The sequence below is a fragment of the Cetorhinus maximus genome, chromosome 18 (genome assembly GCF_964194155.1).
Source record: "Cetorhinus maximus chromosome 18, sCetMax3.hap1.1, whole genome shotgun sequence".
Taxonomy (NCBI): domain Eukaryota; kingdom Metazoa; phylum Chordata; class Chondrichthyes; order Lamniformes; family Cetorhinidae; genus Cetorhinus; species Cetorhinus maximus.
The window spans coordinates 662080-687618 of record NC_135896.1 but is presented as its reverse complement, the minus strand read 5'-3'; the positions used below and the strand labels follow the sequence as shown (position 1 = coordinate 687618).

Here is a 25539-nt window from a genome sequence, read left to right as displayed (position 1 = left end):
CTCAGCTCTCTGCAGACAGGAATCTTTATCGGGCCTGCAGCTTTCCAGAGGCCTCCATTCAGCCTGGGTATGGGTTCTGACATCTCCACTGGAGGCAGCTCATCTGAAGAGGAAGGGAGGGATAGGATAAGGAGGAGGCCAGGAGTGGACAATCAGCCTCCAGGGGAGCCACCTTTGGGAGGCCAGGCGCAGGCACGAGGGGTGCAGGGACAAGAGGTTGTCCAAGGCAGAAGGGGCCGCAGAAGACGCCACTATCCTGCTGCCAGGGTTTACAGGTGACGAAGCAGCTACCTCAATGTGTCTGAGGGGCAGTGCCTAAGGAGGCTCTGACTGTCAAAGGAAACAGTCAACTATATCTGTCAGATAATTGGGCCTGAGATCTCCCCTAACTGTGTGAGTGGACACCCCATGCCAATGGCTCTGAAGGTCACAGTTGCCCTCAAATTCTATGCCTCTGTCTCCTTCCAGGGCTCGGTGGGTGATCTTTGCGGTGTCTCCCAATCAGCTGTACACACTTGTGTTAAGCAGGTTACAGACGCTCTGTTCAGACAGGCATTGACCTTCATCCACTTCCGCTGGGACCAGGCAAGTCAGACACAGCGAGCCAGAGGCCTCGCAGCCATTGCTGGCTTCCCCTGCATCCAGAGTGCTATAGACTGTACACATGTGGCCATCAAGGCGCCAGCACGTGAGCCTGGTGCCTTCGTCAACAGGAAGGGCTTCCACTCCATGAACGTGCAGATAGTGTGTGACCACAGGATGCAGAATCTGCAAGTTTGTGCAAGGTACCCAGGCAGCTTCCACGACGCCTACATCCTCAGACACTCCCAGGTGCCGGGGCTCTTCAGTGTTCCGGCTCAGCTGGATGGTTGGCTGCTGGGTGATAAGGGCTATCCTCTCAGAAGGTGGCTCATGACGCCTCTCCGCTATCCAAGAACAGAAACTGAGGAGCGGTACAATAGGAGCCACGGCACCACAAGGGCTGTGGTGGAGAGAGCCATCGGTCTTCTCAAGATGCGCTTCCTGTGCCTGGACCGCTCAGAGGGCGCACTCCAGTACCCCCCAGATCGCATATCTCTGATGGTGGTAGCATGCTGCGCTCATGAGCTGGAAAGGGGGGATGCAGTTGACGATGAAGACCTTGACGCCCTGGATGAGGCTGTACATGATGAATCCAGCAGTGGCTCAGAGGATGAGGAAGCACAGGGCGATGATGAGGGGCAGCACGCCGACCCGCTACTACACCCGGGACACTTTAATCCAACGAACCTTCAGCTAGCTCCACACACATGGATCAGCAGGACCAGCATTGCCTGGCACTTCCACACGTGGCACTTAGGTGCTACATCTTCCACCTCATCAGCTGCAACTTAGGGCTTAGTACAGAAACATCAATGTCCACTCAAACACTCATGATATGTCTGTTAAACATACAAATGCAGCACAAAGGAAACACCCTCAGCCATGGTCAGAAAAGTGGACTTTATTCCCACCAAAATAAAGCACAAACGTCGCTCTGACGCACATAATTATATTTTCCCTAATCTCGGGCCAACACAAAATCACCAGTGACAAACCCGTGGAGTGCCTAACGTGCCTTATGCTTACGTTTCCAGGTGCTACATTTACGTGCCGCCCCATCACTCGGAGTGGCTTGTGAGACAGCCTGCTGACTCTGCTGTCCTGGTGGCCTCGATGACCTTGGCGGTCGTCCTCTGGCCCGTGGAGCCTGTGCTGGCCCTGCCTGGGAGGGAGTGGCCAGTTCCAGAACTGGCACCTCCCCAGTTGTCGCAGCCTGAACAGATGCAACGGTCACTGGCAGAGGGGCGGAGGAGCTGCTGCCCTCATCCGGAGCACCCTGAGAGGAGCTCACAGCGACAACAGGCAGCTGCTGCGCCGACGTGAGGACACATTGGACCTCCCTGCTCACCGCAGATGGATGGGCACCAAGCTGGGACACTTGGTGCCCAGAACATCTCCCACATTGCGAATGACCACCTGTGGCCATTAGCGCTGTGAGGGCTTGCAGGTCAGAGCGTAACCCAATCAGAAGATTCTCAATCCGCTGGAAGCCCCTCTCCATGAGAGTCGCCAATCTCTCAATGGAGGAAGCCTGAAGCTCGGTCCTGAGGTTCATGCCATCACTGACACTCTGCCTGGATTCCTCCACCACAGGGACCAAGTGAAGCACACCCTCATGCAACCCTGCCAGATGCTCCCGCGCACCCGGCCGCTTGTCCTGCAGCTTCTGCATGGCTGACATCTCCAGAGGCACATCATCACTGCTGGACTCAGCATGTGCCTGGTCCCCTGCAGTCCTCCGGCTGCTGGCGCCATCAGCACTCTCTGTCCGTGCCATCTCCTCCAGCGATTGTGCAGTGCTCTCTCCACTGTGCCCCGGGAGACTAGCCGACATCATAAACCCCACCGAAGTGTTTGTCGCTGCGCTGGTGCCTGGCTGGCTGAAAGGATGTGACGCAAGTTGCAAGTGTTGGCCTTCAGGTGTAGAGGCGGGGGGCTCTGGACGTGTTGGTGGCAGCCATGCAGTGGTGATGCTGAAATTAACAACAAGGACAGTGCATCAGTTAGCGTTCAGTCAGTAACACCTTTCATCCCTTTCCCCCCCTGCCACATAAGTCGCTCACCCTTCAAGAACCTAAGGAGACGAACGTTGGTGGGGTGGTAAATAGTCAAGAGGAGGCCCAAACATTACACGCGCATACAGACAGGCTGGTCAGATGGCCTAAGGAATGCCACATGGAATGTTATGTGATAAGTGTGCAGTTAAGCACTTGAGCAAGACAAGTAAGGTACGGGAATACATGAGTAATGGTAGGACCATATGAAGTCACGACGATTTCAGGGATCTTGCTGGGCAGACCCGTTAAGGTAGCAAAACAGGAACATAAGGCGTTTAACAAGGTCGAAGCCAAACTTGCCTTTATTAGCCGAGGAAGAGAATGTAGGAAAAGGGAGGTCATGTTGCAGAAGACGCTGTCGAGGCCACATCTACACTTCTGCATTCAGTTGTGACCTGTGCTTCATGGGAGGGATGGCATTGGAGTGGGGAGAGTGCAGAGGTTCCTGACCTGGATGCATGCTGGCCTGGAGAGTTGGAGTGAAACATTGCAAATACTTGCGACATTTGCCGTGGAGCACAGGAGATTGACAGGTCACATTATTGACCTTCATACCGTTATGAGGGGCACAGACCGGGTGGACAGAAAGCAACATTTCCCCTTGGCGCAGGGATGACTAACATGGTGGCATTTATTTAAGTTGAGTGCCATGAGGTTGACAGGTGAGGTGCTGAGGACCTTTTGGACAGAGTAATGTGGGACGCACTAGCTGTAAGGGTGATGGAGGTACAAACCCTCCTAAGATGCAATAAGTCTTTGGATGAGCAGCAACGATGCCATGGCATGTTAGACCATGGGGATAGTGGTCACAAATGGGATAAGGCGACTTTGGGAGGTGCTAAAGACGTGCATCCTCAAGGGGCCAAGGGACCTTTGTGTATGACCCACACGTCTGACTGGATCAGTCTGTGAATGAGCAGTGTTGCTGCATTAACGATTGCAGCAATCATCAGTGCTTTGGATGGTGGGGAGACAGAGTGGATGGGACTGTGGCCCTCAAATACCTGGCCGCTGCACCCCAGCCTCGCCGACATCTGCCGACCTGGCCGCCTGTCTCCTCCCCAGCTCCATGGCCTGCTCCTCAGAGGTGGTGAGGCTCTGCAGCACGGCGTGCCCACCACCAGTCCACTGACACTCCCGGATATTGCTCTCAGTTTTTGCCTGCAGAACATAGAAGAGCATTTATTGGGGCTGAACGTTCATGTACTCTGCACGCGCATGCCGCACCCCAACCACAGTGGCCCATCTGAGGCCTCCAGCGGCTCCTGTCCACACTACTGGTGATCAGTCACCAGAAGATAGTCCGGCTGCTCCCAACCACCTCCCCCAACGGACACCTTGGACACATTCGGCATCCATCACTTTGAATAACACACGGGTCTTAGCGCCCATGGCAAGTAGGCGCAACTAGGTGTGGCACCAAGGCCAGCAGATGGCTCTTGGCCACGACACATTGAGGTTCCCCTTCCACCATCTCATCACCATCAATAGGATATGTGTTGGAGTTCTGAGTACGTGTCTAGCTGCCTCCCCTGCAGGTTGCCTCCAGACTACTCAAATGTGACAAACACCAACATATGCTGCAGGGAGAACCCATCTTCTCCTCAACCACTAAGGCTGATGTAAGCATGGTCACTACCTGTTTGCCCACCCAGCGTGCGCCAAATGCCCAACACAGTAACGACACTAAGACGTGGGGGGGCTCAAAGGCTAAGGCTACCTGCTAGGTAAAATGGCCAAAGCTGACATGGCACTCACCCTTCCAGAGCGCAGCAAATCATTGAAGCGCTTGCGGCACTGTGTTCCTGTGCGCCGCACAGCATCATGGGAGCTAACAGCCTCCGCCACCTCCTGCCTGGTCACGTGGGGGGGCCCTCCTCCTCCCATCCTCTGGAAACGAGATCTCCCCCTGGTTGGACACCTCTTCCAGGAGGACAGCAAGGCAGGCATCGGAGAACCGAGGGGCACAGTGGCCGCCCCGCTGGCCTACCCTGCAGCCTGCCCCTCTCCTCCTCCTCCTCCTCTGCCCTCACTTCTTGTGCTACCCGGTGACTGGCCATGCTGAACAGCCTAAAGGAGGCTGCCTGGCCGTTCTTTATACAGACTGCTGGTTCCCCATGGGAACCGGCGGTCTGAACACACCCGCCGCCGATTTAAGTTTCCCGACGAACACAGGAGTCTGAAATGCGCTGGGCGGGCCTTAACTGGCCCACCCACTCAAAATGGCGGTGCAGCCCGTTTCGGCGGCGGGGATCGGCTGCCCACCCGCCCAACAAACGCAAAATTCTGCCCATGTTTACAAGGAGATCAAAACTGAGAACTAAATATTCAGGGGTATGTGACTTTTCAAAAGTACAGGCAGGAAGGAAAAGGTGCTGGGCTGGCTTTGTTAGTACAAGGTGGAAAAAGTACAATAGCAAGAAATGACCTTGGATCGGAAAATGTGGAATCCATTTGGGTGGAGGTAAGGAATAACAAGGGGAAGAAGACACTGGTGGGAGTAGTCCATAGGCCCCCTGACAGTAGCTGTACTGTAGGACAGAGAATAAATCAGGAGACAGTGAGGGCATGTAAAAAAGGCAATACATTAATCATGGGTGACTTTAATCTTCATGTAGATTGGGAAAATCGAATTGCAAGAGGTAGCCATGAGCAAGAATTCATAGAGTGTATTCGGGACAGTTTCCTAGAACAAAATGTTATGCATCCAACCAGGGATCAGGCTATTTTGGATCTGGTAAAGTGTAATGAGGCAGGTTTAATAAATGATCTCAGAATAAAAGATCCCCTAGGAAACAGTGACCATAACATGGTGGAATTTAGCATTCAGTTTGAGTGTGAGAAACTTAGTTTGGAAACAACTGTGCTAAACTTAAATGAGGGTAATTACAAAGGAATGAGGGCAGAGTTGGCTGGGGTGGACTGGGAAAGGAGTTTAGCAGAAAAGATGGTTGATGAACAATGGCAGACGTTTAAGAAAATAATTCATGACTCACAACAAAGATATATCCCAGTGAGGAAGAAGGATTGTAGGAAGGGGATTAAACCAACCATGGTTAACCAAGGAAGCTAAGGGTTGTATCAAAGTGAAATAAAAAACATACAATGTGGCAAAGATTTGTGGTAAGTAAGAGGATTGTGAAAGTTTTAAAAACCAACAGAATATGACCAAAAAATAATAATAAAGAGGGAGAAAATAAGCTTTGAGGGTAAACTAGCAAGTAATATAAAAACGGACAGTGAGAGCTTCTTTAAATATATAAAAAGGAAGAGAGAGGCCAAAGTCAATATAAGCCCTTTAGAGAATGAGGCTGGGGAAATAATAATTGGAAACCAGGAAATGGCAGAGGAGTTGAATAAATATTTTGCATCAGTCTTCATGGTAGAAGACACTAATAGAACACCAAAAATACTAAATAATCATGGGGCAAAAGGAAGGGGAGGAAATGAACACAATAACTATCACTAGAGAAAAAGTACTAGAGAACTAATGGGCTAAACGCCAATAAGTCACCTGGTCCCAGAATATGAAAGGAAATAACCCGCAGAGGTAGTGGATACACTGGTAGTAATCTTCCAAGAATCCTTTGATTCTGGAAAAGTCCCAAAGGATTGGAAAACTGCCAATGTAACACCCTTATTCAAAAATGGAGGGAGACAAAAAACAGGTAACTATAGGCCAGTTAGCTTAACATCTGTCATTGGGAAAATGTGAGTCTATTATAAAGGATGTAATAGCAAAGCATTTAGAAATGCATAATATAATCAAGCAGAGTCAGCATGGCTTCATGAAAGGGAAATCATGCCTGACAAATTTATTAGAATTCTTTGAGGAGGTAACAAGCAGGATTGATAAAGGGGAACCAGTAGATGTAATATATTTGGATTTCCAAAAAGCATTCAATAAGGTACCACACTTAAGGCTACTTAATAAGACAAGAGCCCATGGTGTTGGGTGTAGTATACTAGCATGGATAGAGGACTGACTAACTAATAGTAGACAGAGAGTTGGGATACAGGGGGCATTTTCAGGATGGCAAACTATAACTAGTGGAGTACCTCAGGGATCAGTGCTGGGACCACAATTATTTACAATATAGATTAATGACTTGGATGAGGGAAGTGAATGTACTATTGCCAAGTTTGCAGATGATACAAAAATAGGTGGGAAGGCAAGTGGTGAGTCTATAAAGGGATATAGACAAGTTAAGTGAGTGAGCGAAATTGTGGCAGATGGAATATAATGTGGGAAATTGTGAGGTTATGCGCTTTGGCAGGAAGAATAGAGGAGATGAATATTATTTAAATGGAGAAAGACTGAAGAAAGCTGCAGCACAGAGGGACTTGTGCATGAATCCCAAAAAGCTAACACACAAGTTCAGCAGGTAATATCTGAGACAGATGTTGGCCTTTATTTCAAAGGGAATGGAGTATAAAAATTGGGAAGTCTTGCTAAAACTATACAAGGCACTAGTTAGGCCACACCTAGAATACTGTGAACAGTTTTGGTCCCCTTATCTAAGGAAAAATATACTGGCATTGCAGACAGTCCAGAGAAGGTTCACTAGGTTGATCCTGGGTATGGAAGGATTTTCTTATGAGGAAAGGCTGAGTAGGTTGGGCCTGTACTCATTGGCATTTAGAAGAATGAGAGGCGACCTTATTGAAACATATAAGATTCTTAGGGGGCTTGACAGGGTAGATGCTGAGAGGTTGTTTCCCCTTGTGGGTGAGTCTAGGACCAGAGGGCATATCTCAGAGCCCATTTAAGACAGAGATGAGGAGGAATTTCTTCTCTCAGAGGGTTGTTAATCTGTGGAATTCTTTACCACAGAGGGTTGTAGAGGCTGGGTCATTCAGTACATTCAAGGCTGAGATAGACAGGTTTTTAATCAGTAAGGGAATCAAGGGTTATGGGGGAAAGGCAGGAAAGTGGAGTTGAGGATTGTCAAATCAGCCATGATCTCATTGAATGGCGGAGAAGACTTGATGGGCCGAATGGACTTCTTCTGCTCCTACGTCTTATGGTCTTATTCTCTTCTCCAAGGAGAACAGAGCCAGCTTCTCCAACCTAACCTTGCAACTGAAGTTATTCCTTCAATCATTCTTGTGAATCTTTTCTGTACCCTCTCTAATGCCTTCACACTCTTCCTAAAGTGTGTTGCCCAGAACTGGACGCAATATCCAGTTGAGGCTGAACCAGTGTTTTATAAAGGTTCACCATAACTTCAGCCAGGATTTTCCAGCCCCGCTGCAGTGGTCCACTGTGACGGATGTGGCAAGTCAGCCAAAAGTCCATTGACTTTGGCGGCACCAGCGAATCTCACCGACAGGTGGGACGGGAAGATCCCACCCTTCCATGCTTTCATACTCTATGCCCCAGTTTAAAGCCCATGATGCTATATGTTTTAGTAACCGCTTTCTCAAACTACCCTGTCACCTTCAATGATTTGTGCACATATACACAGATCCCTTGCTCCTGCACCTCCTTTATAATTGGACCCTTTATTTTATATTGTCCCTCCTCATTCTTCCTACCAAAATGAATCACTTCACACTTCTCTGCATTAAATTTCACCCGCTACATGTCCACCCACTCCACTAGGTTATTTATCTCTTGTTGAATTTTATCACAATCTTCCTCACAGTTCACAATACTCCAAGTTTTGGGTCATCAACAAATTTTGAAATTGTGTCTTGTACACCAATGATCTGTTAATACATGGATCAAGAAAAGCAATGGTCGTCCATTTAGGACTGAGATAAGGAGGTATTTCTCGGCTCAGAGGATTTCGAATCTTTGAAATTCTGCACTCCAATGATCTGGGGTCGCTCAGTCAAGACTGAGATCGATAAGATTTTTGGGCATTAAGAGAATTAATGGATATGGCAGTCATGTGGGAAGATGGAATTGAGGTAGTAGTTCAGTCATGATCTGGTTGAATGATGGAGCAAACTCAAGGGACTGAATGGTCTACCCCAACTTATATTTCGTACGTAATAAAAGATAGTTGTTATTGTAGCCCCTCCCACCACCCCCCAACCTGTGCAGTATCCACCCTGACACCTGTCTTCACACTGGTGCTCCAGCTCCATGAAACAAGTTTCATACCCACAGTCCAGTTCCTGTCACAACCTTTCCTGTTATACCCATGCTCCCCTTCGGCTCCCTCACTGTCCCAGAGACCCCCGCCCCAACTCCCTGTCATGGAGCTACCCCCTCCCCCACTCCGTGTTCCAGAGCCTCCCCCTCCCCCCATTCCTTATCCTCAAGCTACTATCTCCCCCCACTCCCTGTCCCGAAGCCACCCCCTACCCCACTCCCTGACCTGGAGCTGCCCCCTCCCCTTTTCCTGGAGCCGTCCCTCCTCCCACTCTGTCCCAAAGCCACCCCCTCCCCTACTCCCTGTCTCAGAGCCCCACCCTCCCCCTACTCCTGTAGAAGAGCCACCCTCCCTCACTTCCCATCCTGGAGCCTCCTTTTTCGGGAACTGCCTCTCCCCACTCTCCCTGTCCCAGAGCTGCCCCCCACCCTCCCCAACCCCCCCACTGTGTACCTGAGTCGTCCCCGCCCCATTTTTTTTCCTGGAGCCACCCCTTCCAACCATCCCCCATACTGGAGCCTCCCCTCCCCCACTTCTTTTCCTGGCCCACCACCCCCAACCTCAACTCCGTGTTCCAGAGTCCCCCCACTCACTCTCTACTCTAGAGTCGCCCCCTCCTCCCACTCCTTTCCACATTCCTGGAGCTCCCTCCACCCCTGTCCCAGAGCCGCCACCCTCCCCCATCCCTCCATACCCCATCCTAGAGCTCCTTACCCAACAGGTCCCCAGAGAAGTTGACAGGCAGGACGATGGCAATGGACAGGACACAGACCACAGTGAGCAGCACCAGGATGTGTCGCTGAAACGAGAGGTAGATAATGGCGTCGATTCCGCACTTGTACTGAATCTCATCGTCCCTTAAAGCAAACACACTGAGTGAGTACCAAGTGAACACAGCTGCAATCTCCGATCCCCCCTCCCACCCAGCTATATGAAGAACCCAGGCGTCCTCTACCACCGCCATTTATACAAACCTAGGACAGGAGGAGGGTGCTCAGGGTGGGGAGAGGGTATTTTATAAGCAAAGGCAAAATACTGTGGATGCTGAAGATGATGGAAGACACAGGCCTGAAAGGTTAACCCTGTTTCTCTCCCCACAGATGCTGCCAGACCTGCTGAGAATTGCTAGCAATGTTTGTCTTTATTTCCTATGCTTATAACTTCCTTTTCCTTCTGAGTTCCATTTATTCTTCCTGACTAATATCACTTCTGCTATTTTTTTCATTTATATTTTCCTCTTTTTTCTACATTCTTTACATGCTCTTTGATTGCTTCTTTTTCTTGCCCTATTCCTTGTTAATTCAAATGACTCTATCTCCCTACTCATGTGTTTTGCCACTTTATTAGTTTGTCTTCCTCTTCCTTGTGGAATAGCTCTCACCTTTCCCAGAACTCAGGTAAATGCCCCTTAACCTCTTGCTGATGCTGGCCCTTTAAGCCATGTGTTCATCTCCCTAATTTTGCTCTCCTCCCATATTCTAGTGTGTGGCTGAGGGACGCAATGGAAAGCTCGTGACACTCAGCACTCTTGCTAACTATTGCTTAAATGAAATCATGTATTAAAATTTCCATTGACAGCAACTAGAGTTTAACTTTAAATAAAACAGGAAGTGCAGGAAAATCTCAACAAGTCTAGCAGCAACTGCGGAGAGAAAAGCAGAGTTAATGTCTCGAGTCGAATTTGAGTCTTCTTAGGAACTGTTCCAAAGTTCTTCAGTTCCAAAGAAGAGTCATATTGGGCTCGAAACATCAACTCTGTTTCACTCTCCACAGATACTGCCAGACCTGCTTAGTTTTTCCAGCACTCTGTTTTTATCTCAGATCTCCAACATCCACAGTGTTTTCCTTTTATTCTAGAGTTTAACTTACCTCATGTGATAGAGTGTGGTCAACCAGGAACAAAAACCCTGCAGACACAGGACCAAAAACACAAATCAAAATCATAAATTCACCAGTAACAATTAAAATCATAATCAGAAAAACATAGCGAGAAATGGGATCGCTCAATGATCCAGTAACCCACCTGGCAGAGTCACTCAGTGATCCAGTAACCCACCTACCGCGTCACTGATCCGGTAACCAATCTAGCCAGGTCACTCAGTTATCTAGTAATCACAGAATCACACAGTGCAGAAGAAGCCCTTCGGCCCATCGAGTCTGCACCAACACATGAGAGACACCTGACCTATCCACCTAACCCCATTTACCAGCACTTGGCCCATAGCCTTGAATGTTATGACGTGCCAAGTGCTCATCCAGGTACTTTTTAAAGGATGTGAGGCAACCCGCCTCCATCATCCTCCCAGGCAGCGCATTCCAGACCGTAAAAAGGTCTTTCCTCACATCCCCCCTAAACCTCCTGCCCCTCACCTTGAACTTGTGTCCCCTCGTGACTGACCCTTCAACTAAGGGGAACAGCTGCTCCCTATCCACCCTGTCTATGCCCCACATAATCTTGTACACCTTGATCAGGTCGCCCCTCAGTCTTCTCTGCTCCAACGAAAACAACCCAAGTCTATCCAACCTCTCTTCATAACTTAAATGTCTCATCCCAGGCAACATCCTGGTGAATCTCCTCTGTACCCCCTCCAGTGTAATCACATCCTTCCTATAATGTGGCGACCAGAACTGCACACAGTACTCCAGCTGTGGCCTCACCAAGGTTCTATACAACTCCAACATGATCTCCCTACTTTTGTAATCTATGCCTCGATTGATAAAAGCAAGTGTCCCATATGCCTTTTTCACCACCCCACTAACATGGCCCTCTGCCTTCAGAGATCTATGGACACACACACCAAGGTCCCTTTGTACCTCAGAACTTCCTAGTGTCATGCCGTTCATTGAATACTTCCTTGTCAAATTACTCCTTCCAAAGTGTATCACCTCACACTTTTCAGGGTTAAATTCCATCTGCCACTTATCTGCCCATTTGACCATCCCGTCTATATCTTCCTGTAGCCCAAGACACTCAACCTCACTGTTAACCTAATCCTACCCCCAACATAGTCATCTATGTCCTTTATATAAATGACAAATAATATGGGACCCAGCACAGGTCCCTGTGGTACGCCACTGGACACTGGCTTCCAGTCACTAAAGCATCCTTCTGTCAACACCCTCTGTCTCCTACAACTAAGTCAATTTTGAATCCACCTTATCAAATTACCCTGTATCCCATGTGCCTTTGCCTTCTTTATAAGTCTCCCATGTGGGACCTTGTCAAAGGCTTTGCTGGAATCCATATAAACTACTTCAACCCACCTGGCTGAGTCACTCGGTGATCCAGTAACCTATCTGGCCGAGTCACTCAGTGATCCAGTAACCCACCTGGCCGAGTCACTCGGTGATCCAGTAACCCACCTGGCCGAGTCACTCAGTGATGCAGTAACCCACCTGGCCGAGTCACTCGGTGATCCGGGTAACCCACCTGGCTGGGTTGGTGATCTGGTACCCACACGGCCTGGTAATCTACCTGGCCAAGACACTCAGTGATCCAGTAACCCAACTGGCCAAGGTGCTGATCCGGTAACTGATCTAGCCGGGTAACTCAGTTATCTGGCAATCCACCTGGCCGAATCACTCAGTGACGCAGTAATACAACTGGCCAGATAGCTCAATTATCTAGTAACCCACCCAGCTGGGGTTGCTCGGTGATCCAGTAATCCACGTGATCAAATCACTCTGTGATCAGGTACTCCACTCAGTCAAGTCAATAAGTGATCCTGTAAGACACTCACTCAGTGATCTAGTAACCCTCCTGGCCGAGTCACTGTGATCCAGTAACCCACCCAGCCAGATCACTCAGTGATTTGGTAACCCATCCGGTCGGGTCACTAGGCAATACAGTAATCCACCTGGTTGAGGTGATCCACTCAGTGATCTGGTAATCCACCAGGCTGGGTCGCTCAATGATCCGGTAACCCATCTGGACCAGAGGGAACAGCCCATTTGGAAAGCTGAAAGGGGAATGAAGGCAAATATATGCTGGATGGTAGCATCACACAAGAGGTGTCAGAAATAGCAGAGGATGATCTGTTGAATATGGAGGCTGGTGGAGTGGAAGGTGAGGACAAGGTGAACCGTATCATGGTTCTGGGAGGGGGTGGGAATTAAGGAGCAAGAATAGAAGTGTGTGAAGTGGGACAGACATGGCTGAGGGCCCCAGCAACCTCATGCAATCCTTGCTTGAGAAAATAGGAAGATATATCAGAAGTGCCGGTGTGCAAGGTTGCTTCGTCAGAACAGATGCAACAAAGACTGCAAAACTGGGAGAATGGAAAATCCTCCAACGCTTCCTGCTACTTCTCCTGGATCATCACCCCCACCAACGAACATCAAGCCATTGTTTCCAGGGCTGTAACTGACCTCATCGCCTCTGGAGATCTTTCATTAACTCCATAGTCTCCCAACCCTGACCAGCCCACTTCTAACTCCTTTCCTTTTTCTTACACTGTGGGTTCCCCCTCCACTGTGGTTGACAGGGCCCTTGACCAGTCTATTCCATTTGACCTTTTACCTCCTCTTTCCTTACTGTCTAAGGCCTCAAACACTCCTTCCAGGTGAAACAGCAGTTTATGTGTAATTCTTTCAATTCAGTATCCTGTATTCATTACTCACAATGCACTCTGCTATATACTCGGGAGACCAAACAGAGATTGGGTGGCAGCTTTGCGGAACACCTCAGTTCATTCCATAAGCATAACCCATAAGCTTCCAGTCTTCTGCCATTTAAATAGTCCAACTTGCTCTCATGCTGACCTCTCTGTCCTTGGCCTCCTGCAGTGTTCCACTGAAGCTCAATGTAAGCTTGAGAAACTGCACCTCAATTAGGAATGGAAGACAGGACACTTCCATTCTTAATTAGCACTTTTCTCAGACAAATACCACCACCTTCAACACCTCTTTGACCCTTTTGTCTGTGACATCTTTTGATTATCTGCTCATCTCCACAATCACCACACCCTCAATGTCTCTCTCTCTCTCCCCCCCCACTCCCCCCCCCAACCCACCTTAAACCAATTTATATTTCTCCCTTCTTCTAACTATGCTTCAGTTCTGCCGAAGGGCCATGAAGGCTCGAAACGTTAACTGATTTCTTCTCCGCCGATGCTGCCAGACCTGCTGAGTTTTTCCAGTTAATTCTGTTTTTGTTTTGGATTTCCAGCATCCGCAGTAGCTTTTAGCTTTTTGTTTTTATATACTGTTTCTCTCTGCACAGATCTGCCTGGCCTGCTGAGTCTTTCCAGCATTTTATGTTTTATTTCAGATTTCCAGCATCCACAGTATTTTACTTTTATGTGTGAATTTAATGGTTGTAATTTACATGGATTTCCAGAAGACACTCAATACAGTTCCACATAAAAAACTTAACAAAAATGAATGTATGGAATTGGAGGCATAGCAGACATTGGTGCAAGTTCAGTTGCTCACTTACCACATCTTTACTCTCCAGTTCAGTTGGACTGGTTTCAGATGGAGATTTCTCCTTTTCAGTCTGTTCACCATAAAATAATGAGGTGAGGCTACAGAAAATAGAGGAAAAACTTTGAACACAACTGCAGAAACTACACTCCCCAGAGACACTGAGAGCCACAGATAGAGAGCACATGCAAAGGACAGACAGAGAGATGTGGAGTGGGCAGGGGGAAATGGAATGAGAAGTGGAGGGGCAGGGAAGGAGAAGTGGAGGCAGGACAGCAGAAGAAGGGAAGGGGCAGTGGGGTGGGAGGAAGGGGCAGGAAAAGGAGGTAGGACACTGAGGCAGTGAAGTCAGGGATGGCCAGAGGAGGCTCCTTCAAGGATGATACCAGATATGCAAGGGTATACATAACAGGAAAGGATGAATAGATGGTGTCTCTTTTCTCTTGAAGAAAGGCTCAGGCAGTGACCGAATAGAGGTTTTTAAATTGATGAAAGGTTTTGACAGAGTGGATGCAGAGTGAATGTTTCATCTTGTAGGGAACAGCGTAACTAGAGGCCATCAATATAAAACAGTCATCAAGAAATTCAATAAGGAATTCAGAAGAAACTTCTACACCCAAACTGGTGAGAATGTAGAACTTGCTACCACAGTGAGTGGTTGAAACCAATAATATAGATGACTTTATGGGGAAGCTAGACAAGCATTTGAGGGAGGAGGGAATAGATGGTTATGATGGTCAATTTAAATGAGGAAAAATGGGAGAAGGCTCGAGTGGAGCATGAACACCGGCATGGACTTGTTGGGCTAAATGGCCTGTTTCTGACCTGTAGATCTGACGTAATCCTGTTCAAAATTATTTTTTTTAAATCTGCCTGTCTGACGGCCATGAAATGCCCATTTGGAGAGGGTCGGGCAGGCTGCAGGTGGACCTCGGTGCAGCAGACTTAGTACAGTCTACATTCAGGGCAGCCCATTGTGGGACAGGGTCCTGAAACACATTAGGCCCCCTATTTGCAAACGCCTGTTTCAAGCACGGTTCTGGACACCCATACTGGAGCCTACAATGATATGGGGAGTATCACAATTCTAGCATGGAAGGTCTGCATGTTGCCTGCCTGCCATATTGGATGCTTAGGCACCTGTAATGCTCCTGCAAAATGGATGGGCTATCAACAACTATCTCACCCCTGAAATCTAATGTAGCCCCACATGGAGTGGAGCCAGAACACAATGTAGGTGTCCAGAATATTACAATGGCAGGGCAGAAAGTGAAATATTGCAGGGGAGGAGAGCAATCTTTAATACAAATACAGCTGTTTCCTACTTCACCACCAGTTTATTGGGCTCCACATCAACAAAACACATCAATGCTGATGAAAAGGGGTGGAGCTGTAGCCATGCAGTGCTGAATGCTGAGCACTAGATGGCAGCAATACGGTAAGGAACAGGAAGTCATTCAGCCCCTGAGCCTGTTCCATCATTCAATTAGATCATGGCTAATCTGTATCCTAAATCCATCCACATCCCTTGGCTCCATAATCCCTTAATACCCATCCAGCAAAAATCTATTGATCTCAGATTTAGAATTAATAATTGAGCCAGCATCTACTACTTTTTGTGGGGAGAGTTTGACACTTCTACACTCACTGCGTGAAGTAGTATTTGCTAAATTCCCCCCTGGCTCTGATATTAAGGTTATGTCCTCATACCTTAGACTCCTCCACCAGCAGAAGTTTCTCTCTATTTACCACATCAATTCCTTTCAAAATCCTAAAAACCTCAATCAAGTCACCCTTTAAGCTTCTATATTGCAGGGAATACAAGCTTACTTAATATAATCTCTCCTCATAATTTAACTCTTAAATTTCTTGCATAGCATTTCAGTGAATCTGCACTGCACTCCTTCCATGGCCAATATATTCATTTTAAGGTGTATGATGAACTCTTTACTTTGCAAAGACTTGAGTTTGTGAGAAATCACTTTAAATCCAAAGTGAAACTGGAGAGAATGCTGGAAGGGGGTGTAATTGAAATTTCTGGGTCTAACGTCACTTCTGAGAGTGTGAACTCTGGCTGAGGTTGCTAGAGATGGGAGCTAGCTGACCAAAAAAGGGAAGCAGAAGCTAACTGGGTATCAAGTTTACAGCCTGTGCTGTAACACACACAGGCACAGAATTCTTGTTGGGATCACAAGCAGAGATAGTATTCCTGGTATGAGGAGAAGCACGCAAAACTCTCTATGAAAAGGTCAGTTTTCTGTTTGGCAGTAAGAAAAGATAGAACTCCAGAAGCTCTCTGTGAGGCAATGTATAGTGAGCTAAAAGGGACTGAATCCTAAAAGCTGTGTGAATAGCTCAGGCATGCTAAAGACCAGACCATGAAGCATATATTGTTGGTTGGTCAGTTGAAAAGGTACTCTGGAAAGCTACATCATCAGAGCTGACATGACTCGAATGGGAAAGGGTTCATGGGCATGCACCTTATCAGATAGAACATGGTTGCTGGTGAAAGTGACTTGGGGGCCGAATCCATTGAGTGGGAAAAGTGAGGGATCCAATGTATCTAAGATTGGGTAAAAGAACTTTGAAACTTGCACATGGTGCCAAATTTGTGCAGGGAGTGATATGAGTGCTTGTAGTTTCATAAGATTTATCTTTGTGGGATCAACTATTTAAAGTGAAGTTCACCTTTGAATGAAATACCATTTGTCTGTTAATACATGCTTAATTTTCTGTTGATTTTAAGTTTTACTGTTGAAGCAAAAGTTTTAAAAGTGGAATCTTGTCCCCCAATTCCTTTTGTAAGGGGTTGTTTGAGGATTGCTTTCTTTTCTGGTTATTGGTTCCTGTTAGGATCATATCACGTGCAGTGCCCTGAACTGTATACAGTTACTCCAGATGTGGTCGAACCAGGGCTTTGTATAGCTGTAGCAAAACTCTCCACCCCACCCTACCCTTTATATTCTAGTCCCCTAATCATAAAGGCTAATATTCCATTAGCCTTTTGATTATTTTTTATTCCTAACTACCACATTTTAGTGATCTGTGGACATGGACCCCTAAATCCCTTCAGCCCTCCGCTTTCTTAGTTCTTCACCATTTAAATACTGTTCCTGTTTTTGATTAAAAATGGATAACCTCACACTTACCCCCATTGATATCCATCTGCCACAGTTTTGCCCACTCACTTAATCTATCTAGGCCTCTTTGTAATCTTTTTATCATCGATACATTTGAATACATGACTCTCTATTGTGTTATCTAAGTCATTCATAAATATAATGGAGGTCCCAGTCATTTCCTTCTAATTCGAGTACATACTCATCATCACTGCCTTTTGTCTTCTATCACCTAACCAATTAGCTAGCCAGGGCCGCATGGAGAGCCAGCACAGATTTGTAAAAGGCAAATTGTATTTGACTAACTTGACTGAGCTCTTTGAGGCAGGGAGTGGGACTAACTAGATAGCTCTTTGGAAGAGGCAGCTCAGGTACTGAATGGCCTCCTGTGTTATACCATTCTATAATTCCATGAAACCCTGTTACTCAATCTCACCTTCGCAACCAACAACTCAAATATTGACCCCAAGGTTAGAACTCAAGTTAGGATAGGGATCTCTACGTGATGACTTACTGGCACAGTGGCAGTTTACTGGAGAGTCAGGTCACACACGGACTCTCTGCAAAGGATTCTGATGCTGACTTCAGTTTACCAAAAGAGACTGATAGACAAACAATGGCACCACTGGGCAGCCTGCCAGTGAGATTACACACAATGCTGTAAAGCATGGGGGGGTCCAACTAGGGTTACCAACCCTTCCAGGACACTGCCTTGTGAAACCCTGGAGAAAAATCATCAGAACATTAAAAAAGTTTTTAATTTGTCATTTTCTTTGAACATTTCTCTTTACCAGATATAAAAATATTGAAAATGGGGAAAAAAGGCTGTTTGGCTGATGGTCAATCATCATCCAATTGGGTAATGAGTCTTTTTACTTTCCAATTGGCGGAGGAAGGCATGCGTCACAAGGATGGATGTGTTGGCCGACTAATGGCTGATGTGTGGGGGCAAGTCATGTGATGAAACCTCCAGGAATACATTTAATCATAGTTGGAAACCCTAGGTCAAATTCAAACTTTTGTCAAGGCTTTGTACAGAACATGGAGACCATTCCATGCAAGATGGAGTGAGCAATCAGCTCCATCAGTGCTGCAGGGGAACCCACCAAGATGGAGCCTCTTATGAGGTTGCTATTGAAAATAGTTGCTAATGAAGATGAGATGGCTGCCATAATGGCTTTAACTCTACTTCTGAGATTACTAATATGATTTGTTTGATAAATTTGTTTATTGTTCCAGATTCAGTTTTAGCGAAGTGAGGGCAAGACCCATTAATGTCTAAAGAAGGCAGTCGGAAGCTGCAGAATAAGGACTATGGGTAAGTGGAAGGGCTGATTTAGATGAAAGACTCCCTGAGTAACTTGTCTGGGATCTTGGGGAGTTAGAGGCTCTGGTGAGTTCTTCCTATTCCCATACTTCTTCCGAACCAGAGGATGGGAAGGGCTTCCAGGATTGGGTAGTTGTTGAGCACATAGGTGAACAAAGACTTCAAAATCAGCCTGTGTGCATATCCATCTTTCTCTCTCTCTTTATGTACCAGAATGTGTGTACTTCTGTCACTCCCTGTACCATGGTGTGTGTATCTGCCTCTCTCTTTGCACCAGAATGTGCATATCTATCTCTGTCTGTACTACAGTGTGTTTATCACTCTCTCTCTGTGCATACCCGAGTGTGTGTATCTGTCTCTCTCCTGACCTGTCTGTGTGTGTGTCAGTGTCTCTTTTCTCTGTGTACCAGAGTGTGCATAGCTGTCTCTTTACCAGAATACGGTTAATGTTTCAAACAGCACCCAATGTTTGATGCCCTTGTGAGTATATCAGGCTTTGTTTTCACATGTAAGTAGAAATCACACCTTCTTCCCATTTCCTCTAATATTTCCTCCTAACAAAACACAACTGCTGCTGTGGAGTCTCTCTTATCCCATTCGTGAGGCTCCATTTGCACCGCACAGCCACTGTACTCCCCAGGAGAAGCACATGGAGCTGCTCTGGAAGGAGAGATTGTCCCAGTGAATTACATTAATGGTTTGACTCGTGGAGGTACTGGACTAACTGGGAGTGGAACTGATGGAAAGAGAAGGGGGTTATATAGAAGAAATGAAACAGGAAGAACCTGTCATTGTCCATCAGCAGAGCCAGGCGCCCATAGTCCCAGGCTGCCTTCCGCAGGCAGGAAAATATGAAGAGCAGCATCTGCAATCAGAGAGAAACAGCAAAGAGTTAATATTCCACAAAACCTGCCCCAACTGGTGATGTTTTTTATTCCAACACATAGGCATCTCCACTCAACCAGGATCCCAACATTTACATAACGAACTCAAACACTTTTAGCCAATTTCAAGTCCAAAGTCACCTGCGCTGGGGAAATCTACTTTTTCCTGACTTTAAACTTATTGCCAAACCGAATACAGAGTAAAGCTCCCTCTACACTGTCCCCATCAAACACTCCCAGGACAGGTACAGCACGGGGTTAGATATAGAGTAAAGCTCCCTCTACACTGTCCCCATCAAACACTCCCAGGGCAGGTACAGCACGGGGTTAGATACAGAGTAAAGCTCCCTCTACACTGTCCCCATCAAACACTCCCAGGACAGGTACAGCACGGGGTTAGATACAGAGTAAAGCTCCCTCTACACTGTCCCCATCAAACACTCCCAGGACAGGTACAGCACGGGGTGAGATACAGAGTAAAGCTCCCTCTACACTGTCCCCATCAAACACTCCCAGGACAGGTACAGCACGGGGTTAGATACAGAGTAAAGCTCCCTCTACACTGTCCCCATCAAACACTCCCAGGACAGGTACAGCACAGTGTTAGATCTAGAGGAAAGCTCCCTCTACACTGTCCCCATCAAACACTCCCAGGACAGGTACAGCACAGGGTTAGATACAGAGTAAAGCTCCCTCTACACCATCCCCATCAAACACTCCCAGGACAGGTACAGCACAGGGTTAGATACAGAGGAAATCTCCCTCTACACTGTTTTACTAGGACCCCCGGTGAATTACATGAGAGAAGAATTTTGTCCCACCTTCCTGGGCTAGTTTCCAAGCCAGGTCCAATATGTGGAAAAGAGTTTCTGATATATTGTCCAACCAGTTCCCTTTTAAGTAAAGGAGGCTCTGACTGTTTTTTCTTCTAGGTTGGAATTAAATTCCAATTTCAGAAATGAAATTATGTGTCTGAGCCTCTGCACCAGTCATCCAGTTAGAAAAGGATCAAGTCCCTCCCACAGTGAGATACCTTCAGTTCAAAGAAAGAAAGATGGCTCTAGTAGAAAGCTTAGCCAGCCAACTGAATTAATTACAGTGCGGAAGGGTGTTTAAACTTTCAGCTCAACGTCTTTTCCTCTCTCCGCAGAGAGTTGAGAGTTTCCAGTATTTGTTGTTTTTATTTCAGATTTCCAGCATCGCCAGTATTTTTCCCTTTATTAATAATCCCTGGATTATGCTGCGGGTTTTACAGTGTTCCAGCACTCCTGGACACAGGACAAAGCTCATCACAGCTCAGGTCAAGTAACAGCATGGTTGGGTGGGATTGGGAATCACTGCTATCTAAAACTTTAGCAAGACTTATATAAACAGAGATCACAAACCTACAGACCCACGGGGCTGTTTGTAGCTCAGAGTGTGTTCCGTGCAGGAGGACTATTTTGAGGTCAAGAAACCAGGGAGAACAGGTTTCCAGAATGTCCTGCAGTTTGTAAACTACAGGGCAGCTCTAATTGTTTTCTGCCAGTTTATCACCCTCAAGCAGCTGGACAGATAGGCTGGAGGTCTGTCGGGCAGTAAATCTTGCAACACAAGGTTGCAGCAAGAACTGCTGGTGGTGGGAGAGATCGCAGGGAGGGCAGGCGGAGTCCAATGGTGGTAGAAGGGTAAGATTGTTGTAGGAGGTGGAGCGTACAGTTATGGGAATGAGGGTTACTGGGTAGCTTACTGGGCCTGGAGGAAACATTCCTGCACCTCTTGGCCCACAAGCAGTGCTGTAAAGGCACTGACCTAATGGATTCAGCCCTTCTCTCCTTTCACCTGCTGTATTTCCTGAGGCCAACATGAGTTAAAGATAGAATAACTATTAAAATGAAGGATGCAACCTCATTACAGTTTATAGTGTACAGTTTTAGTTTCCTTACCTGAGGAAGGAAATAGGGATGAGAAGAATTTCCTATGAGGAGAGATTAAGTAGACTTTGCCCATATTCCTTAAAGTTTAGAAGAATGATAGGTGATCTCATTAAAACATACAAAGATTCTGAAGGGGCTTAACAGGGTAGAGACACTGAGAGGTCGTTTCTTCAGACTGGGGAATCTAGAATACAGGGGCACCGTCTCAGAATCAGATTCAGCCACTTGGAACTGAGATGTGGAGAAATTCCTTCATTCAGAGGATTGTGAATCTTTGGAATTGTTTACCTTAGAGAGTCGCAAATGCTCATTTGTTGAATATATTTAATATTTTTGGATACTCAGAATCAGGGGATATGGGGACGGTGTGGGGAGGTGGAAGATCAGCCACGATCTTATTGAATAGCAGAGCAGGTTCAAGGGGCAGAATGACCTACTCCAGCTCCTATTTCTTATATTATTATAATATTTAAATGATCAAGCCACCTCCTGTGAATGATTGCTCACCTGCCTGGCACCCCACCTTTGTTAAAACAGGAACAGGCTAGGTTCTTGTTTCAGAATTTTTGTTTCTTAACCCCTCACCTGGCCCCAACCCACTCATTTTTTGGGAGTTAAGTTTCAGTACCAACTCTGAAATATGGGGATCAGATTAACACATGAGAAAAGAAAGGCATGTCCATACCAGCCAGACAATGAAGTTGATGGCGAGTACAGTGGGGACTCCTCCAAAGGACAGTCCCTGAAGCACAGTGCTCCGGGATCGTGCACTGTAACAGTGTTCCATTGTTCCATTGGCTAGGGAGTCCAAGAGGTTAAGTAGTCCCAGATTATGGCCAAGTTTGTTGCTCAGAGCGGGTGAGGAGCGGTGAAGGTGAGAGTTGTCCATCTGGGGAATGCTGTCACTGTGCAAACTCAATACCTGTGGATAGAACAAAAAGCAAGGAGAAAAATAGGATAAATATTTGAAGCAAAGGCCAATATGGGGTTAAGGGAAGAGAGGAGGGCAGTGGGATTAGTTTGGTATTGATACAGGATTAAGGGGAGAGAGCAGGGCACTGGGGTTAGTTTGGGATTGATCTAGATCCCAGGCTTTCTATAGGGAGCTTACATGTTGAATATGAAATGAATTGTACCTGTCAACATCCTGTACAGCTTTGATGGAAACTCTTTCGAGTTATCAACAGTCACAGATTGCAACCCTTTTGAGTACAATCACAGTTTTTGGTTTCCGGGAGTGGGATATGAACCCACAACCCTCTGATTCAAAGGCGAGGGTGCTATGAACTGAGCCACAGCTGACACCTAAGACAGCTTTGATGGAAATGCACAGAAGCTGTTGTGGGTGTAAGTGGATCCATGTGATAAGATGGAAGGCCTCGGTCAGCTTTAGGCATTTCTGCCCCCAGCAGTGCCCCCACACCAAGCTTGAACTCTAACCCATTGTCAATTGCTGCTCCTTCCCAGAGATTCAATTAACCCATCCCATCAACATGAGCACTGCCCCCCTTACTTAATGCTACAGTCATCTGCCTTTTAAAGGCTGCATGCTTATTTCCAGGCATCTCCACACATTATTCTCACTTTATTTCAAACTTACAACCACGACAGCTCCTGTGCATTTCCAACGAAGCTGTAGTGCAGAACCGTACAGGATATTGACAGGTGCAATTCATTTCATGTTCACCATGTAAGCTCCCTATATTCATCTTGGGATTTTTATCAATCAAAAATGTTTCTACTCTCTCAATTTACAGCTGGTTTGTGACCACTGGCAGTGCATTCTGCAGATCTGCGCCCACTGTCCTGGCAGCAATCATTACTCACTAACTCTGCGTTGCTGTTATCTGACAGACCATCAAGTTACAGTCAGACTGCTGTGCAATGAGGGCTCTCCCCTCAGGATATGCTCATGTATCCTGTCAGGAGTTTGGGCACAGCTTCAAAGCCATGCTGCTTCCAGGAATATCATCAAGCAAACCATCAGCATCCTACACAGCATTCCCGCTGCCTGGACTGTGACAAAGAGGATTTGCAGTAAACTTGAGTAGGAATCCAGGCCTGTGGTCTGCTACGCAATCCATAACTTTGCCACCCTGGGGTACACCACAGGGTTGCCAACTCAGAGTGAAGCTATTCTAGATTTTATTTTCTCCGAACATGATGACATCATCTATTGATCTTTCACCTGTCATTTCCAAACCCGTGTACAATAAAGCTATTCTTTCTATTTTAGTGCTGGGTGCCGCCCCCACCACTACTGGTACCTGCTGTACCAGAATGCCTCTCACCAGGGTGATTCATCAGTTTGGGGTTTCTTTGAGCTGTGTTAATAGCTATTAAAACTATTAACTTAGCTTTCTTCTAGCTACAATGTAAGCAGCAGGCAGCAACACACCTTTTACCAAATTACCTTGGCTCGAGTGACTTTCTCTGAGACTTAATTCAAGTTAAGGCCCTCGGCGGAAAGTTTTCTAAGTTTGATTTTTAGTCAATGCAATTTTTCAAGCCCGGCAGCAAAGTGAGAAGCTGGAAGCAGATGCGGTCCCTCTTACCTTGAGTGAGTCTTGGCCTCTCCCAGGGATTTCTTTTCAGCCAGAGTCTAGGCTGGCCTGAAGTGGTGGGACTGCGGGTATGAATTTTCTAGAAAATTCCAGGAGGTGGGCTAGTGGTTTCCAGGAATTGAAAGTTCAGACAGTTCAGTTGTCCTATTGCTGGCTCCTTTACCTCCTGATTGGGCCGACTCCTTTGTTCTTTTTCAAACCTCTCTCTCTCTTTCTCTCTGAGTCTTGGGTCACTTGAGGACTTGACTCAAGGCTCACTCACTTGCTCTTGGGCTCAGCTTCGGCCACTAGTGGGAAAAAATAACAGGCAGGGAAGCATGCAGCAACGTCCATGTGTGCAGTACGTGTGTATGGGTTCACCATGTAAACGTTCTAGGCGCTGGCTGTGTCTACGCAGACTGCTGTCAAGCCTGCCTACAAAATGCTGTTCAGTTAAATGGACTCTGTGGCCATCGGGGATTGATTGATGGAGAATCCTATCATTTTAAAATCTCCTGGATTTCTTTTAATAGCCACAGGAGATTGAGAATAATTCCAGTAGTTTCTCGACCATTCCAGGAGAGTTAGCAACCTTAAACAGCCAGTCCCATCAGCTGAGAACCAACAAGTACAGGAGGAGCAGCAGAAAGAGGAAGAGAAAGAAAAAGAGAGGCAGCAACCACCACTAGTGCGCTCAGAGACAAAGTCAGCGAGGAGATCTTCACCTTGCTGTACCATTTCTATCCTCATTCTCCATCATTCCACAATCCTCACCTATGTTACAATCACACCACATTTAATGGATTTTGCCTTAATTCACGACAAAAGCAAACACAAAATTCTGATCCATAAACAAAGTTTATCAAACAAATCATGTTTGTATTAACACAATGAATGACTATTCCCCCATATCAAGCTCCTAGTTCTGTTCAGGTAGCCTGAACAAGCCTGGTGCTCCTGCACAGTGTTTCCCCGAGGACCACTGTTTGGGAAGTGGGGGTTGCTCAGTTTCCAGTGAGCACAATCCACTGGCTGTGGTGGGCATCCTTGGAGATCTCAAGGCTTTAAGGGCCCAACTACAGACAGCAGACTTTCAGCCTGGGTTGCAGCAATCTGGTAGGGTGGCACTAGCAGGGGCACTGAAAGAGTGCCTGGCAAAGAAACAGCCATGCTGTTATCATCGGAGAGGATAGCAGGTGCCCCTCCTCTGGAGCAAGGGCCATTTTCCTAGGACAGCACCTCAGCACTCCGAAGGTTCTGCTGGAGATCACAGTGCAGGAGTAATGTGACGTTATGGAACAGTGAACGTTATGGAACGTTTGAACAGTGTCCCCCAAAGCCACAATGGCAGCCATCTAAGCTCCTATGGCAGATGAGGTTCCATCATGATATGTTCCACTGCAGCACTGATGGAGAATGATCTCCATGCTCTGAGCAAAACCTTGATACAAGATTGAGTTGGATTCTTCCATGCTTCATGACATTGTGCACAATCCCACTGGCAGGCTGCCCAGCAATTACCAGTGTTTACCTATCAAACTCCTTCAGTAATCTGGCACTTCAAAGCCAGTATTAGAGTACTC

The 25539-nt window shown here is 46.9% G+C and overlaps 1 protein-coding gene across 1 annotated transcript in view; it reads right to left on the bottom strand.

Annotated features, from left to right (window-relative positions):
• tmem63c (transmembrane protein 63C) overlaps positions 1-25539 on the bottom strand; it is a 148651-nt gene that overhangs the window by 78795 nt on the left and 44317 nt on the right. Inside the window, exons 2-6 of the mRNA XM_078561929.1 lie at positions 22099-22335; positions 19399-19478; positions 14181-14268; positions 10613-10650; positions 9458-9600 (exon numbers count right to left, since the gene is read on the bottom strand). Of these exons, the coding sequence (XP_078418055.1) occupies positions 9458-9600; positions 10613-10650; positions 14181-14268; positions 19399-19478; positions 22099-22302 (553 nt within the window). The 5' untranslated portion in view covers positions 22303-22335. The remainder of the gene's footprint in view (positions 1-9457; positions 9601-10612; positions 10651-14180; positions 14269-19398; positions 19479-22098; positions 22336-25539) is intronic.